The sequence below is a fragment of the Lichenostomus cassidix genome, chromosome 2, assembly GCF_008360975.1.
Source record: "Lichenostomus cassidix isolate B80296 chromosome 2, HeHo_3.0, whole genome shotgun sequence".
Classification (NCBI taxonomy): domain Eukaryota; kingdom Metazoa; phylum Chordata; class Aves; order Passeriformes; family Meliphagidae; genus Lichenostomus; species Lichenostomus cassidix.
Window position 1 is genome coordinate 47,569,538 of NC_139482.1, and position 19,102 is coordinate 47,588,639.

The following is a 19,102-nucleotide window of genomic DNA, read 5'->3' on the forward strand; positions in this document are numbered from 1 at the left end:
ATACAGCTGCACTGTAGAGTGCTGGGGCAGGCAGTGACAGCATGAGGCTTGGTTGGTGCAGAAAGCTTTTTCCATCCTCTCTTCCCATGGTGGCTTCAGTAGCACCTCTCTCCCACAGAAACCTCTGTCCTGTTCCCTGGATGAGTCCAGCTATGTGGTTATTACAGTGCAGAGAACATGGGAAACCAAGTACCCCAAGCAATACAGCAGACCAGAAAACAAATGGATAAATGAAAATGCTCCAAAGATGTCTCACAAGCAGGTTCTGTAGGATTTTTGTTAAGTTAGCTGTAGCAAGTAACTGCATTAAAAAACCCTCTCAAAAAGGAGATTTTATAACAAAAAGATATTTCATATAATTTAAGTATTTGCAGTTAAGGATATAAAGATGTTAATTACTTTGTCTAAAAACAAAGCCCACAGCACTATAAAGGAGAATAACAAGAAATATCATGAAGGACAGAATATGCAAAAGTCAGCTTAAACTTGTGGAAATACATTTTCGTGAAGTTGAGATTGCATAAAGTGTTATTTTTGCCTTTCAGCAGCTCCTTATATTGCCCATTTGAGACAAACTGATAGTTGTGTTAGGTTTTAAAAATTTTTCAGCTTATTTTTCTTCTAAATGGAACAGCTATTAAACACCTGAACAGCTATTAAACATCTGTAAAAATCAGTGAAACTTTTCTGGCTGATTTCACAAGGCTTTGGGTCAGGTTAATGTATAATTTTGGAGACGGGGTTATAGAGCCAGATTTTTCTCCAATTACATAGCTGGTGGATGGAAATTGCAAACAGCAGCAGATACATGACAATCTGCTCTTATGATGTGGAAAGAACAATTGTCTCTTGACAATTGGAAACATGAGAGATGGGAGAGAAAATCTGATGGGCAGAAAGTGATTTCTGCTTACATGCTTCTCTGGGGAGAGAATTCAGAGGTTTCTTATGGAGTCTTTGAATACAAAAAAAAGCATATATTAAAATTGGACACATCAGTTTTGCAATGATTTCTCTGACACACAAGATTTTAGAAAATACTGAATGCTGTCCCTCTGCAAATTTGCCCTTTCCAAATACCTTCATGTTGAATACCCAAAATAGGAAGCTGTTAAAAATCACTGGTCAGTTTTGAAAATCTTGCCCATTAAATATATAAAATAGTGGAATTTGAACAGAAAAAACCCCATAATATGCCAATATGAGACTGTGTCCTTTTGAAATAATTTTCTCTTTTAAAAAAATAGTTACTTTCATTTATGTTACGAATATAGGAATGGTAAAGAAAAAGACTTTCAGCATGCACAGAAGTTCTAAATTCACATGATTAAGCAAAGCTCATAAAAAACTATGGCTCCCTGTCCGTGTATGTAGGACACTGGGCTCTGTGTCAGGAAAACACCCCAAAATTAGGTAAGCATACCAGTTTGCTAAAGACTTCAGTTTGTGTCAGATGCTAAATGGTAAAGCTATTTCTGTCATGTTTTAAGCAGCATGGGTAGTCTAAACATGTTCAATAGGTCTAGTGACCTTTTCCTGAGTAATGGAAAACTTGCAGCTGTGCCAGTGTGGTATATTTATACCAATATTATTTACAGGTCTTGCTCTCTTTGCTACTTCTTAGAACTGGCCTTGAATGAAAAATAAACGTGTCAGGGGTTTAATACAATCAAAATAGCTATAAACATTCTTAAAAATAGAAATGTATACTTAACCATGCTTCCTTTAGCTGATTGCAGTGACTCCAGCAACTGTTGTTTCTGTGATGGACTAACAGATAACCTGTGAAATGGCTCTGTATCAAGAACACTGTGCCCTAAAGCAAGTACTCAGTAACTTGAAGACAAAGGTTTTGAAATTCATTTTAATCTATTAATTATTCATGTGTTTTAATCTCAGCTGATTTTGAAGGACATGCCAGTTCCTTGTGTTGTATCATGGATATTTCCTACAGAGGATTCCTATGGGCAGTAGGCATGTGGTGACTGCTGAAAGCCACTCCCCACCCCCCAAAGGTGGAAAAGTTGTTGTCATAACAAAATACACAATAACTCAATAGAGGACCAAAGAAAAAGAGTTTTTTGAAGAGAAAGTTTAACAGATATTTCAACCTTTTAATTATTCCCTGTGAATGTTGAGCATGTTTCATTTGACTCCTATCTCACCAGTCCTGATATTAGACAGTATTTGTCTTTAATTCATTCAGGCACTGAAAACAGTGTGGTGGTGTAATTAGGGTTAATTGTGTAAGCAAACAGGGCTGAAGGTCATCAGTGTGCAGGGGATGGCACCATCCCTCAAATTCTCATGTGAAATAAGATGGAGCCCTCTGCTGAGACCCCTCAGAGAGTGCTGCTGTTGGATTTGGGTGGTCTCAGGAAGTCATCCCCAAAGGTTGTTCAGTGTTTTTGGGAAGGTAGCAGTGTCAAAAATCCAGGTCTTATAATATCAGGGTTAATTGATTGAGCTAGTATTTTCCAAAAAAAAAAAAAACCAAACCAGCAGCCATCAGTATTCTCCAATTACTTATGTGTAAGGCTGGGAAGGTCTCCAAGTTGCCATATAACCTGTTCCTCCACCCTGGAGAAGAAATGCTTTACAAGAGTTGTCCCTGATATTTTTAACAGTCCTTGTAAAAGGTGGACTGTAAGAAGACACAAACATTTTCAGAGTATCTCTTAAGAAAGCCCTCTTTGCTTCAGGTGACTTCAGGGAAAAAAAATTGTATTAATTTTTAGCTTTTGATATGCTGGTCAGCTTATCATCCTACCTCAGTCTTGCTGTTGTAGACTAAACATGCTCAACTTCCTTATAGGTCCTGTTTCTTAAACATCCCACTGTCCTTGCTGTTCTCTGGACTATATCCCATCTGTTTATCTGCTCCCTTAAGTGTGGCATCCAAAACCAGGAACAACATCAACGTTCTGGTCTCATCAGGACTAAGCAGAGCAGAATAAATGACCTTCCTGGTGGACCCAGAACTGTAAACTTTCCTTTCTAAATCACTAGTGTGTACTGCACTGCATTTCAATGGATATGTGTTCAAAATGCCATTTCTTTTACAACCATAGATCAATTACATCTTCCCTAATAATATGTTTTGTTTCACACAGACATTCCCTTCTTTCCCATAATTCCTGTATTTTGTACACTTTCAGTCAGTTCCACCTGGAATTTTAACACACTGACACATTGTATTTGAACCCAGTCACTAATTTATGCATTCACCTAACAATACTACTTTTGATTGATAGCTGCTGAAGGAAGAAGAAAAAGACCTACACAAAGACTTCTGGTTGAAATGAAGAAGTTATTTTTACATTGGAGGTGGAGAGGAAGAAAGAAGTTCCATGCCATGATTTCAGGTTGCATTTATTTCAAGTGAAGTGGATCTCCATCTTTCACAAAGTTTATTTAACAGTAAGCTAAACTCAGATCTTTGGATGGAGGTATTAGAAAGTTGAAGAGTACTTAGCTTTCAAACTGTTGCAACTGATTATCTGGCCTGACTGCCAAAATCCCTTGAAAACAGACACAGTCTTTTTATTTTTTATGTTGGACAGATATCAGACAGACCTGAATCATCCCTGTTAAGGAAATCATTGCAGATGGAAGGTGGAAATCATTACATCTTGGGATAGTAATCTGGTACAAGCGCATATCCTCACAAACTTTTCCAGGGACTATTGCGTCATGAAAGAAAAGTTTGCTCTATCAGAATAGGGACCTCCTCCCATCTGTTCCAAAGGGCAATCTGTTCCTCAGACCTTTCCATGGTTACTTTTTCTGCAGGAATGCATACTGAAAAGCAACTAACTGGCCAAGTATATGTATGATGTGATTTACAATCTCAATGAACATCATTATAGGGCTCCTGAATTTCATGTATTCCCTGTTCATGGTACATGAAGATCCTCCTGTGTTTATATGCAGAAGTTGTGTAAGAAGCTGCAGTACCCAGTTCTAGTTGAAAAAATGGTTTTCTTTATATTTTATTACTCTTTTATTCTAAAGTATTTGTCTGGAAAAGAGAGAGTATTTAGTTATTTATAATTAAGGATCCTCATTTTGCTAAGCCTTCCTGAAGTGTAAAAATAGATATTATCATAGGGGGTAGAGCTAACATCGAATTTAATATCCTGTCTCAGACTCTGATTAAGAGAAAGGTGTGAAAACTCCAATTAAATCTGACAATTAGAATCATCAAAACATTTAGTTTGCAAAGAACTTTCAGGATCATTGAGTCCAAGAGTTGAGCTAACATTACAAAGTCCACTGCCATATCCCTAAGCACCACATCATCAGGCCTTTTAAATACCTCCAGGAATGGTGACTCAACCACCCTGCTGACCCTGTTACAGTGCTTGAAGAAAATCTTCCAAATATCCAGTCTAAACCTCTCCTGGCACCACTTCAAGCCATTTTCTCTTGTCTCATCATGTGTTCCTTGGGAGAAGAGACTGGCACCTACCTGGCTACAACCTCCTTTCAGGACATTGTAGAAAGCACTCAGTTCTCCCCTGAGCCTGCTTTTCTCCAGGCTAAACACCCCCAGCTCCCTCAGCCTCTCCTCACCAGACTTGTGCTCCAGACCCTCTAACAGCTCCTTTGCCCTTCTCTGGACACACTCCAGCACCCCAGTCTTCTTCTGTGAGAGGCCCAAAACTGAACACTCCAGAAACCCCTAGACTGTTACCTCTCCACTGTGTTATATTGCCAGCAGACATCTGGTAAGTTGCTGTCCCCTGTGAGAACAAGAGCCAGTTATTGTGAGACTTCCCAGCTGCTTATAGAATATTTCCTCTGCCCCTTCATCCTGGCTGGGTGGTCTGTAACAGGACATCTGCCTTGCTGGCCTTCCTCCTGATTCTTGCCCATGAGCACTCAACCCTGTTGTCACCATCACTAAGCTCCAGACAACTGAAGCACTAACACACAGGGCTACTTCACCTCTCCTTCCTTCCCTATCCCTTCTGAGGCATTTACAGCCATCCACTGCAGCACTCTAGTTGAGCGAGTCATCTCACCCTGTCGCAGCCACAACAACTGCACCCTATTTTCCAGCTGCAGAATTGCTTCCAGCTCCTCCTGTTTGTTGCCTGTGCTGCTTGCATCAGTGTAGATATGCATCAGGTGGGCTGTTGATCTTTCCACCTGTTTGGTGAGGTTAAGAAGTCCTGTGTGACTGTTCTCAAGCACTTTTGTGGCTTTTAATGCATCAGTAACCCTTGTGCCTTTGGTGTCATGTAGATCTCCATCCTCTATCTCCACTGAGAGTGTGGACCAGAGGACCTTGATAGCACACCATGCCTCAAACATTGATGTGCCACCCCCAGGCTTGCCTCTAGCGAGCCTCGTTTTATCTCTTTTGCACTTCAAATCTAGTTGAAAGGTCTTTGCAATCCCTGATACTCCTCAGCCTACACCCACAGCTCTGTCACTAAGCAGAGGAGTTCCTGTAGGTGGCTGACCCACCACAGGGGTGCTCACTGCCACCATCCAAGCCGCGCACACCCTGCAGGTGACACTTGGCTCCACCAGAGCTCACTTTGGGCAGCTGCATCAGTCATAGCAGCTGCAGAGCTTAGGGATGCCGTGCCTTTCTGCTGGGTGGATCCATTGCTCCCTGGTCAAGCTGGCAGAGGATCAGCACCCTTGCTGAACACCCTTCCATGGAAACAGCTGCCCCACACCCTGTTTGCCTGCCCTGGCCTCTTTTGCTCCCTGTGGGCTCCATTTATGCATGGTAGGGGGGCTTGGCCACCATCGCTCCTGGCCCTGCGCAGTTCCCACCAGCCCTTGTGGCACGAGCTGCAGGCTTCTGCCTGGTCTCTAGAGTTAAAATTAAAAACAGTAATACAGGTATGTCTTTTGTGTTTGCGTATGTTTTTTTCCTTTTTGAGATATTCTCAGTCATTGTAACCATGTTTTTTCTAGCTCTTTCTACATGTTAAATTTCTGTTTACTATTTCTTACATCTTTACAAGCTCACAGAGTGCCTTAAAATAATAGCACTCTCAAAAGAGTGCCTCAGTCTCAGTTTTGAGCATCAACTCTTTCAATTGAGTTATTTATTGGACTTCTGCTTGTAGCACAAAGAGGGTGAGAAATGTAATAAATAAATTATAATGTACCTCTGTCATTTTCCTCATTATTATTTTATCTTCCCTAAGGTCTTTAGCGTATATTGAGGGGTGAGTCCTAGCCTTCCTCACTCTTTTTGGTCTCCTCTAAGCCGTGCTGTGATTTTCCAGTAACCTTTATTATTATTAACTTACTCATGGAAGCGTCATTGTACTAGACTTTTTTACAAACCCATAACAGTAAAATAGTCTCTGACCTCAAGTATAGTTTGATATCGTGTGGTTCTGCTAGTATATACCCTATTCCCTAGGAGGTGATTCCATGGATTCATTGGAAAGTGTTATGGTATGCTGGCCACATCTTCCATTCCTCTCCTTTGGAGCTGTGTTGTTGTCTACTGAGGGCTCCAGTTATGAATAATGATACTATTACTTAGAGAAACACACAGATGCTCTCTATTAAGGGCAGTGCATCTTTTAGCCCCTTGCAAAACACAACTCCCTTAAACACAGTGCTTTATTGTTTTCCTGGACTTCAACTTCAATTGCAATGCATTGTTCTCAGAGGTGTGATTTGCTGGATTATTAAAGAGTGTCAAATAGCCAAAAAGGGACAGCAGGGGAAACAGCATTCTTGCTGAAGAACTGAATTTCCCTTAGTGTTTGCCAAAATAGCTAATCTAATTTTATGGGAAAACAATTAAAATAATAAGAAATTGCATCGCTTTTTACTGAGTTTCATAATTAAAGTCACAAAAGTATGTCAACCTTTAGCTGGTGTAGCTTTGACTTTGCAGCTTTTGATTCCTGTATTTAAGGTTTTCTTTCTACACAAACTTCATAATTAACAGGACTGAAATTGGCTGATTCTCTCTGCTCCAGAAACTGGTAATGTGATGAAAGTTCCTCATATACCTTGCTAATTAGATACCTGATACAGGGGGCCTGATGTCCTTGAAAATAAAAAAAAAAAACCAGCAGAAAGCCTTTACAATCTGTGAGTGATTTGAGTCAGACTAAAAAATATTGCTTTTGCACAATATCATGTTACATTTACTGTCACATGTATTTGCACAGTCCTGTATTTGTACAATATACCATAGTCCTGCACCACTGCCAAACATGTGAGATCAAATATGGTAAATTACTGTTGTTGTTGAGGTCTGATATACCAGAAGAAAAACACAAGTCTGAAATTACCGAAAACTTCATGGGAAAGAGGAAAGGAGTTCCCAGAAATACACTAAAACACGAATGCTTCTCCCTTTTGAAATGAGCTTGCCAGATCCTTCCAAAAGCAGATGAATGTTCTTGACCTGATGAGTGTTTATCAACTGTCTGCATGTCTGCTTGGCAGCTTTGCTCCCTTGAAATATTCTTAATCTGAGGACCTGAGAAGATGGGCTTATGTAGTCACACTTGAAGTAAAGGTTCCCATTCTCCAAGTTCATCTTCAGTAAGAAACATGTAAAAAAAGTGGTATCATTGTGGGGTATTTTATCAAGAAGATACAAGATAACTCAAGAATTACATGTACAAATGTACCTATCCATGCAGACTAGAACAGAGAATTTGTTTAGAATATTTATAGTGAAATTCTTCTGGTTAGATGTGTTTCTAGCTTTTTTCAAAATGTTTAAAAATGTCTTTTTAAAAACAGAACTGGCAAAGAATTAAGTAGTACCACGAAGGCACACAGATGCCTTCAAGCTTTCAGTTAATCACAAAGGAGAAGCAAAGTTAGCTTAGAAATAATTGCAGTGACCTCAGCTTGAGATATTAAATAGCATATACTGTTTCCTGCTGAGTAATACAGTGTCTCAGTTGCAAATAATACATAAAATTTTGCTTCCATTTTTCAATAGCTTTATGTTACTAGGTAATACAAACCCTGGCTAACATGAGTGAGAGTTTTAAGGTTACAATGACTACACCTGGGAAAACTGGATCAACGGGTTAAAGCCCTAGGTGTATGAAACCCCAAATATGCCTTTGCAGTAGAGGAAAGTCTGGTTTACTGTTGTTTCAGTGGTTTTTTTGGGGAAGGATTTGTGGTTTTGTTCTTTGTTAATACAATGCCTCACACAACTGGTTCATGGTCACTGATTTGTGTCTCTCTGGTGCTACAGCAATCAAAGAAAAATAACAAACAGCATTTTAAGGCTCTTATACTGTAAGTTGCTTGTCCAAAGCCACAGAGCAAAATGATGCAGAGCCAGATTTGGCACAGAAGGAGTTTCTATTACCCAGTCTCAATCTCAGACCATTATTTTGCTTCTCTCTAGCAAGTGACCGTGCCTGATGTTTTTCAATACATCACGCAGGTCTTGCCATGCCACCGGCAGCACCTCTGCTCCTCTGAGCCACACAAAGGCAGCTGGACAGCAAGCAGCTCCTTTCTTCTCGGTTTGGCTCTCACAAGGAGGCACTTGGAAGTGCAGAAGTAAACCCTGGGAGTCAGGCAGATGTGTTAGGTGGTGGGCAGGCTAGCATGCTTTAGACCTGGGGAGGACCCAGCACAGGATACAGACTGAGCACCTGAAAAGGAGCTGGTAGCGTGATCTTAATATTAATGATTTTTTTTCCTGACAAGTGTTGATAAATAATTCACTGTTTTGAATTGCATTCTTAAGATGCAAAACAATAACCCATTCAGAAGACCAGCTTATTGGTTCAGGCCTTTATGAGGGTCCAGGAATGCGTCTCTATGTTACCTGGGCTTTCTCCTGAGAGGGACCTCTAACTGTCTTCCCAGATTTCGTGAGGAATCTCAGAGGTAGGACAGTATTTGATGCACACCCACCCCTTGCAGTATGTCCTCAACACAAGTGCTTCACCTTGTGATTGTGAGGTCTTGGTATTATGGCTTTCCATTTAACTCAGCTGGTTTTCTTATTCAGAAAAATACTCTCTATAGCTTGGGAGAAGAAAGTACTGAACCCAGCATGTATCCCACCTATCAGACATGATTGCATCCAGCAAAATCAACAGAATTATTTGTGAAAGGATGTCATCCAGAGTTAAGAAATTCTTTAAAGCATAGGAGCAAAAATATGTGTGTCTTTATATACTGGAATTCATCCATTTTCAGGCACAGACAAAGGGATTATTAAGGATCATGAGAGTCCCATAGTGTACCAGGGATGAGGCATAGGATGGGGTAAGGTGGAATAGGATAGGAAAGGAAGGGAAATAATGTCAGTCAGGCAAATAGAGTAATTGTCCAAGTAACTTCTTCAAATTTGGTTTTAGGTTGGGGTTTTCTTGAAGTTATAGTTTAAATAATTAAATTACTATAAAAATAATGTGAGAGGTGGGTGCAGGCTGCAAATATGTTACATTTTTCTGAAAAAAACAAACTAATTTAAAATAATTTCCTCTCCTGTTTTGTTGTCAAGACCTATTTTCAGGACTCTGTGCTTGCCCTCAAGAAGCCAATGAAATCTGAGGCACCTAAACCAATAGAGGCAGTATACTTAGAACTTGGCTGGTTAAAAACAAAAAGAGAAAAATATTTCTTATGATAAAATATTTTGGTTTGAAATTAACATTTTTATATTCATGCACATTTTGCTATTAATTTTGGCAGGTAAATACTTCTCTTTATGAAACAACAAATTGACCATTCACCTTTCATATGCTATTAAACTCAGATCCTGAGTAATCTTAGGTTTCTGTGCTGGCTATTTCCAGGACACAGAGCAATTCTCTATACAACTTGGATGTGAGGTACATCTGGGTTGAACTAGGACAGTGTAAATCTTGCCCATGCCCAGCCAGGGCTGTCACACACAGTGAGCAGAACCACACTGCAGTTCCCTTCTTGTGTGCCTCTCACCACAGGGGCTGAGTTCATCCCAGTTGCACAGCAAGGTGTACTACTGGTGCCTCTTACACATATGTTCAGTGCCTCTCCCAGAACCAAAAAAGTAGGTGGTGGAGCCTGTTACTCTATGGAATGGGTGCTAGAGAGATGGCTGGTGCTGAGTTTGATTTGTTTGGATTTTCTTCATTTTTATTTACCTTGTTGTTTCATAATGCCCATCTTGCTGTCTGCAAGATCATTAAAAAATGCGAGTAAAATTTCTGTGTGAATTAAGTTTTAAATGAGGATTTATAATAAAAAATAAATATAATAGTTTAATTTTTATTCCCAGTAGTTTGTAATGCTTTTCTAATACACTGGGGTTTTTTGTTCTTTCACAAAATCTCTGTTATCACTCAGATGTCTCAAACATGGTGATAGTTTCCCCTGTAAGGCATTTCCCATCCCACTTTTATGGGAGCTGCTGGGCAGTCAGCTGAAGAGTTAGTGGGGTCATTAGATTCTCACTGAAAACAAATAAATGTATTTTGGTGTTCTGGTATGTTCTCTGGACCAAATGTGATATAAAAGTTATGTATGTCCATATGTGGTCTCAGGTTGGATTTATGTAAGAAAATAGTTTAAAAAGGTACTGAAATCTTAGTGCATCACGACTTTAGAAAACTTGCCTTTAACTAAGAAAACGGCAGGCGACTTTAGGTTGGTGAAAGTCATGGCAGAAGCAGCAACATTTTAAGATACGGGCAGGAGAACTATTAATTCTGGGGAAGGTCATATCTAGTCTTGTAGTTTGTCATCCTGTTTGTGTGAGTCTTGTTAATGTGGGGGAAGCTCCCAGTGCCTGACTCCCCCATGGAAAGCAAGACAAGCTGCCTCCCATGTTTTGCAAGGTTGTGTGTGAGAGATGAGCCCCAGCTTCCTTATCCCATTTTATATTCTCTGTCACTGTTCAGTTTGGCTAACGGCATTTAGCCTGCTTATCCATGCATGCTGGATAAATGATCCTCTCAAGAGGTAGTGGGAATGTTGCTCAGATGCTTTTAACCAGATGCTGAGATGCTTCTCATTATGCAACCTTTACATGCCATCGTGTCAGTGGTGGGTGAAGTTATTGCTGCCTGGTGCAATTGTGTAGTGCAAAAATTAAAACTGTAAATTGTTTTGTTTTCAACCCTATTGTATGTAAACTTTGCATCCTCCCGAAAAGAATGTGAGGACTGCAAAGACAAAATGCAGGAGTTGCAAATAGAGAAGGGTTCCTCCCCCTTGCTTTTGTGCATCATCTCTTCAATTACATGGATGAGGAAATGTTTTTGACCAGCTTCTCATCTTTCTGATGGCACAGGATGAATAGGGGTAGGAACTAGCATCAGGTTTGTGAAGTAGATGATGTCTCTGTCCAAAGACACCCAAGCCTTTTATTTTTTTGCAGGAAATGGAGGCAGCATTACAAATGAAGCAAGGTATTAATGATGGAAAGATGAAGCTATTCTCTTCCTTTTCTTTAGAATCACTGCCTAACAGTAGCCTGTAGCCAAATACTTGAGCTGAGATATTCAAGGGAAGCCTCTAATAATGAATGCAGAGTTTTGGAGGGTTTAGAAAGTGACCCCTGTCAGTCCTGTGCAAAAGATGCAGAGCACACATGAGAATGCTTTGAGACATGTTTTGAACAAATTACCATCTGATTGGTTGGTAATGCAAAATACCTCGGAAAAGTTAGGATTGTGCTGTTTCCAGTTTAGTATTCTGGTAATTTTTATTTTCTGTTTCTCTCTGGTTTTGTCCCCAGTTAAAAGGTAAGGACCATACCACCTCCTTTTTAAAGGTATGGAAGCAAAGTCACAGTGTTTGTGGCAGACCAGACCACTGTAAACAGTAACCAGATTAAAGTGTCCATAGAAATGTTTATTGTCTCTCCTCAGAGCATGGCTTGGTCACTTCACACTCAGTAGAAGATTGGTTTTAAATCCTTATTAATTCTCCATTTGTGGACTTCACCTTCTAACCTCCCAAGGTTGTTGAGCTCCATACTTCTCCTTATCTCTGCCATACTATTTTGCTCCTCTGCTTTCTCCTTTCGCTACTTTTTGAGTCTGGTGGGTTCCAGAGAAGAACTGTGCTTTTAGGAGCGTGACCCTCTCAGTTCTGCTTTTGGGACCATGTACTTCCCCCTTCACCACCCTGTCCCACCTAAGCTATGTGTGTTGCCATGGAGAAATATCTGTGAGGATAGCAAATACCACATCTAACCAGTAGAAAGAAAGGCTCTACCACATTCATGGAGAAGTGAATCTATCCACCCTAGGCAAGCAGATTTTTTCAAGGCTTATAACTTAGCCAAATCTGGGCAACTTCTAATAAAAACTTTTCCTCTGCCAAAATTTTAAGTCCTTTCTCCAAAACATGGAGGCCCTAGTGCTTTTTAATGAAACAGTTATTAAAAAAAACCAAAACAAAACTAGGAATAATAACATGTTTTTCTCTCAGTTGTTCTCAGAAAAGTTGTTCTGTTGTTCTCAGAAATGGCTGAACCAGTTCAGCCTGATTTATTTATTTTGGAAAGAATCAGCTGAGACAAACTTTCAGCATGAGAAATTTCAGCCCAACTGGTTAGCGTTTCTCAAAGTTTGGCAAAGTTTAATGCAAGTGGAAATGTTCTTATACTGAGAAGTCAAAGGCAAGCTTACATATCAGCATGTTCCTTGCTTAGGATAGAAAAAGACTATCTATATATAAATTGCTTTTTCTTAATGTTTCAGGTTCTTTGAATATATATTGCTCTATAAAGATGCAGTGATGTTTCAGATTGAGCAAGTTACAAAGCTTTGCTCGAAGATTGCTCTGACAGAGCCATGGGATCCATATGATATTCCTGCCAATTCAACTTATGAAGATCAGTACTACATTGGGGGACCTGGAGATGAAGTTATGGTACAGGAATGGTCTGACAGAAAACCAGCCAGGAAATGTATGTGCATGCTTTTGTTTCATGTTAATAATAATCAATGTCTCTGCTGCACAGGGAAAGGTAAAATTATTCATGTTTCGCCATGACTTTCCATATCTCTGTAAAGTTCTCTAGAAGAAGTAATGAAAATACCCTGTACACAGAATATCATTTTAATAACAACGCATTTTATAGGGAAAATGTTTCATATCTCAGCAGGATTAAATATGTCCAGGGGATTGATTGTATTTTATTTTGTATCATACAGAGTTTGGCACTGAACAACATCATTTTGTGACTGAATCTGGCAGCCTGTATCCAAAATTTATCCAGAGAGGAATTGGTACTATAATTAGGGGCACACTTAAACTAGAATCTGTGTAATAGTAGCAAAGCAGGTGTCAGTGTGTGTTTACATATGGTTCTGCAGCCACTGAAATCCTTAATATGTGCCTAAATCTTGCTATCGTCTATACTGGTTAAGAAATATCTGCTCACAAGGCGTAGTCCTGCACTTGGCAGCTGAACACTTGCATCATAAAAGAAAGGAGACTGAATTGTCCAAGGTACAGCATGTTAAATTTTGAATGCATAGCAAATCTGGCTTCAATTTCATCAATGTTTTTTTGATGACCCAGACAACTATAAAAATAATTTTAAAACCTCTGTGAAGTTTATGGGACTATTCAGCTAATGCAATACTTACTGTTATAGATGTCTAATATATAGGCTGGTTATGAACTTGAGTATTTAGCCAGAGGAAAATGTTTCTTTCTTGAGTAAAAGTAGAACAAATGAAATAGAGAGTAAAGGATAAGATCATTAGACCTCTGTAGCTAGGTCAATATATCCTCTGGTATTCTGCAAGAGGCAAATTATCACTCACTCCAATAACTTTTTTTTTTCAGATGTGATATTTTTTGAATTTCTGTGATTCATCCAACTAATTATGTGTGATTTTTATCCTGTATTATTTTGTATTTCCAGTGCTTTTTGGTATGATCATTCAGAATCATAATGTCTGAAAGATGTCTTACCTACATGTCTGCCTTTCAGCTAATTTTGGTTTGGATTTGAGAAATTATATTTTTGTTAAAATTATAAAGGTTTAAGGGGAGATATAGGCTACCTCTGTAGCATCATATTTAACCATAATTTTTTATCCAAAATTTTGAGAGAAGACTTAAGACTTGTTCACTAAAAGGTGCCTCCATTTCTTTATACTCAGAGCCATATTAATTGAGGTCAGAATGTTTTTGGTGTACTAGCATGCTCTAAAGATGTTCAAATATTGCTCAAATTTTACCCTTTCTTTAGATACAGCATGTGTGTTTCATGTCACTGCTTATTTATTTCTGTAATATGGTTGTGTACAGCATATGACACAATATTGGAAGGACTGAAAATAAGTGTGTGTGATTGCTGCTGGGTGGGAGAAAATAAGTGTCCTTGGGACTAGAAAAAATTTTACAAGCATCCCTCAGAGGAACTGATTTATGATCACAGTCGGTAATTTTAACACCGTGAGTTCCTGCTATCAAGAGATCTGAAATGCATAAAACAACAGGATGGTGTATGATTGAAGGGATAAAGAATGATCACAGAAGGTGTCTGTGAGATTAATAAAACAGAGATAAAAGAGAAGGGCATTCAGAGAAAAGCACTTCAATGGCATTACTGCCACTGCCTAAATAACATAGTGGAGGAGGTAGAGGTGATGGCAGAGAACAAGGGGGAAAGAGAGCGAGGGAACGCCTCTGAGATTAGCACATTGTGGAATTAAACTGAAGTTAAAAAATGGACAGACTTGCTATATCACATACCTGGAGGAGATCAGCATTCAGTGTAGTCTTGAAATGATGAACCACTAGAAGTGTTTGAAAAGAATAGGAATTTTTTTTTAAATAACATGATAATGAGGATCTGAATAGACAATGTTAAACAGAAGCAATGAGTTACAAGAAACTGACATCATGACACATTCATCTTTTCCTGTCACCTAAGGTAGTCACATTTCTGTTTGGTTGCAGTGGAATCCTGGGTTGGCATTTACACCGTCAAAGACTGTTACCCAGTGCAGGAAACCTACACCAAGAACTACAGCGTGACAACCTCCACTCGCTTCTTCGATATCCATCTGGGCATCGCAGACCCCTCGGTGTTCACCCCACCCAGCACCTGCCAGACAGCCCAGCTGACGAGGATGAAAGATGAATGCTGATTGTGGACACTGGCTGCCCTGGGCAAACACATATTAGCCAAGAGAATGGTTTTCTGTAGTCAGTTGTTGACATCTAAGCTGATTTTTCAAGCTAATTGTTGCTCTTTTTGGAATTTGTAAGTTTTCAGTTGAAAGAGAACATAAACATATAACTGAATAAAATATATAACACAAAATATCTCTTTCAATCACATTAATCTGTTCAGTGATGCACTTGTGGTATTCTATAGTTACCAGTAAGATAATATTTCTAGATACTATTTATTTAAGGTTGATTCTCCTTTTGCAAAGATTTCATTATTTATTTTTTTCAAGAAGACAAAGCATAAGCAGACAGCAGCAATGGTACTGTATAGAAGAAAAAGCTAAATTTTGTTGTTGTTGTTGTTACTTCTAGAGACTTGAAGGGAAAGATGACCTGTGTAAAACCTCATCCCTAAGTGAAAAATACCATTTTAAACAGCGTATATCAAAATTGTGGAAATTTTTTCTTTTGGTTTTATTTTGCTTTGTGCTCTGTTTTGGTTTGGTTGGTTTTTTTTTTCCTTTCTGCTCTTCAGGAAGCTGTTAGTCAATTTTTGAGCTAATTTTTATTCTTTATGAAAAGAAACTAGAGAAGCTTTATTCATGTAATGCTAGCTGACATGCAAAAAAGACTTTTCTGTTTCTTGGGAGAATGATATGAAAGGAAGGGAAGGAGGGAGAGGTAAACCTTCAAAAAGAGTAAGCTGAAGTTTTTATCCATTTACTATCCTTTCGGGGAAGGCTTCCAGTAGGGTGTGATGAGACATTTTTCAGTCATGTTTTACTTCAGCACTCACTTTTCAAGGCAATACTAGTTTTAAACTATGCAAAGGGATTAAAAGGTACTGCACTCTAAACAGCTTTAATGCTTTGTAACTATTTTCAAAAGTCTTTACTCAGGGTGTGGAAACACCTTAATAATTCCAGGGAGATTTGGAAAAAAAAAAAGCTGTTCTTAGTGCATAGTTGGTAAAGAATGGATCAGTGTTCCCACAGTGCCTGGTGGTGTGGATGGAGTGACAGACAGTGTGACCTGAGTGGGGAGGCAGGAGGGAGCAATGGGAGGCACAGGTTTTAGATGGCCTCTGTGCAGTGTGGCAGCGAGGCACTGCAGTCTAAGCAGACATGACAATCTTGCTTTCTTTTGCACCCACTCCACTGATGCCTGTTTTATTTGGTGTTTCATCAGCATCCCAAATCTTACTATCTCCACATAACCCAAAAAGAGCAGGAGGTTCACATACTTCTCATTAGAAAATTCAAACCAAACCTTCATGCACCTTTGGGACTCTCAAAAGTGTGGAATAGTGATGGGTTTTGCACTTTTACCAAATGAGGTTAACTGACTTATTCTGTAAGGTATTCATTTTATTTATTATTTGCAAATAAATTTAAAGACAGTTTCTTGTCCTCTTACACTTGCTGGGTAGTTGTTTGCTCCAGAAGTCATATGGCTGTAAACAGTGCAACACTGGGAAGTTTGGTGCCTCTGGAGGAGAGATGCTGGGCAGGCTTTTAGTGCTTTATATACTCATAGCCTTTTGTACGTAAGCAAGTGGGACAGTGGTTATTTTGCTTTCACAGTTGTGGTCAGAATGGCATTTTACTTTGCCCCATGCCTAATGAAAGCACATACACATACGAGTTAAAATTTAGCTAGTTCATTAAAAATTTCTCTTGTAGAGGGCCATTTCACTGAAACACGCTAGTGGAAAGAAGGATTGGGTTTCCTTGAATTTAGAGTGCATTTATTCTGTACTCGCCTCCTGTATTTTTTGTGTGACACTCTAAATGTTAACTGCATATTGTTCTCATTAGGACAATGATTAACATGCAATTCTTAATATGTGTCTTGTTAGAATCTGGAAAATGTAATAAATCTGGCTGGCAAGCATGAAGCTGTGGTACTGTATCGTTTGGGATGGCTTTGTTGCGGTCGAGCAGATAGCTGGGTAATCAGGGTGTCTGTATTATATTTTGCTGACAGTGATATAGTTTCTAGCAATAACATTAAGTGTTCCTTTAAATATGAATTTGGAAATTTGCAGAAGTCTGGTACACAAAAGTGCTTTAAAAAATTTTGCCCTGACGTGCAGGGCAATTTTATATGGCTAAATATTTTCCTCTAAAACAACATTGCTGTCTTCATGTTTATGCTCTACATATCCAATGAAGAGAGTTGTCAGAGAGTTATCAAGCAGCAAAATTTAGGATTACGTATTTTGAATTAGCCACAAACCATATATGAAGCACAACATGCGTATTCGTGGTTTGTTATCTTTGTTATGATGTGCTTTGGTTTCTTGTCATGTACCACAAGAGACATTTTGTCTTTATGCAACTATAATGGTGACTCAATAAGAAGAAGCATAACAGAAATACAAGGTAGCTATATAGTATGCTGCCACAATTGAGTAAAAATGGGCTCCTATGTCTGGTGGTCTGGGAAACATGTTTATCACAGTTATTTTTTTTAAAATTAATAATAAATTGGTATGTGCATGAGTTATAATGTATTCTGTGGGGTAACAGCAATAGAACCCGGTAGCTTGGATAGTCTGTGAGGCAAAGCTGATTTTGTGAGATTTCCAGTGTCTCCTGGTTTTAGCTGGGCCAGAAACAGTGCAAACACAGATGTGCCTGCCATATTTTTGTGTTTCTGCTTGGAGTCTTTGCTGAAAGCAGGATGTGTAGAAACACAACATTGTTTTATTTAAAGTTAACCAAACATTCCTAAACCTCAAAAAAAGGTTTAGTTTGAGTTTGGGGAGGAGATCTGTGCATTTGGTTCAGTTCCTATTTTAACAGTTTGCTTAACTCTAGTATTAGGGACAGATTTTGCTGCCTCAAGTCATGCAGCACACCATGGAAGTGCTGCCATTTACCAGGGAATGCCAACTTCCTTGAAGAACATAGGAAGAAACACAATAATCCTTTGTCAAAGTCAATTTCAGTCAAGAAATCTCTAAACAGTACAATATTCTTATTTTGGGACGCTAACAAAATCACTGTATTTCTCACCTTGAAGTTCATGTTAGTCCTCACTCCTTGCAAACTTGTATCTCTTTTCCCAACACCCTTTACTTCCTAATGTCAGTGAAGTCCACTTCCAAACAGTGTTTACAACCCTTACTTGCATTTACTTCAGTAGGAGTTTAACATCTAAATACCTGATGGATCTGAGCTGGACTTGACCTCTTTATTTTGCCAGCAGTTCTATCTCAAGTGCAAGAGCAGTGCCAGCCATAACCAAATGTGAGCAACGTGCTGATACTACATGTGAGTGTCCAACAGAGACACCAGTGTTGGCTCATACGCAATTGCTGCTGTCCCAAATTACCAGAGGATGAGAGGTCTTGGTACGGTCATTGTATCACATCCTGCCTCTTCTGCATCCTTGGCCACAAACTGATGCTGGAGGCAAACTGCGGGATGTTCCCATGTCACAAAATCATCAGCTAGTAGCTTGCTCCCTAACCATGAGGAATAAAAAATTCAAAAGGGCACCCACACAAATAGATGGAGGTCCCTGACTGTAAAGATCTGGAGGTCCCAATGAGGTACCTTTCCAGGAAGCTGCATGCTCAGCATGGATTCAAACGGATATGGATTTAATCTTCACATCTGCACTTAGGCATAAGAACAAATGGAGCAAGCCTGGAAAACTTTTTAAACACTCCTGAGCATTTACTGCTTTGTGAGGGGAGAGGAAAAGACCTTGTGATCCAATCAGTAGTTCCAGAAAACTGTCAGAAATGTAGGACAGCATGCTGCTCTGAAGATGTTAAGGTAAATTTCCAAACACCACTTTGAGTGCCTACTGGTTCAACACACTCCAGGGTAAAGATGCATGTGGCTTGGTATGGCTGTTTCAGCATGGAGCCTGAAACTGTATCCTGAATGAAGTGATGCACATAGCTGCAGTATGATATTTTGTTTGAAAAAAAGACAAATAGTCCAGCACTGCATATTTTGCAGGCATGGGTGCATGACTGCCT

At 39.3% G+C, this 19,102-nt stretch overlaps 1 protein-coding gene across 1 annotated transcript in view; it reads left to right on the top strand.

Annotated features, from left to right (window-relative positions):
- Positions 1 to 17,002, top strand: part of EPDR1 (ependymin related 1) — a 29,035-nt gene extending 12,033 nt beyond the window's left edge. The window contains exons 2-3 of the mRNA XM_085051440.1: positions 12,672 to 12,880; positions 14,890 to 17,002. Coding sequence (XP_084907566.1) covers positions 12,672 to 12,880; positions 14,890 to 15,080 — 400 coding nt within the window. The 3' untranslated portion in view covers positions 15,081 to 17,002. The remainder of the gene's footprint in view (positions 1 to 12,671; positions 12,881 to 14,889) is intronic.
- The last annotated feature ends 2,100 nt before the right edge of the window (positions 17,003 to 19,102 follow it).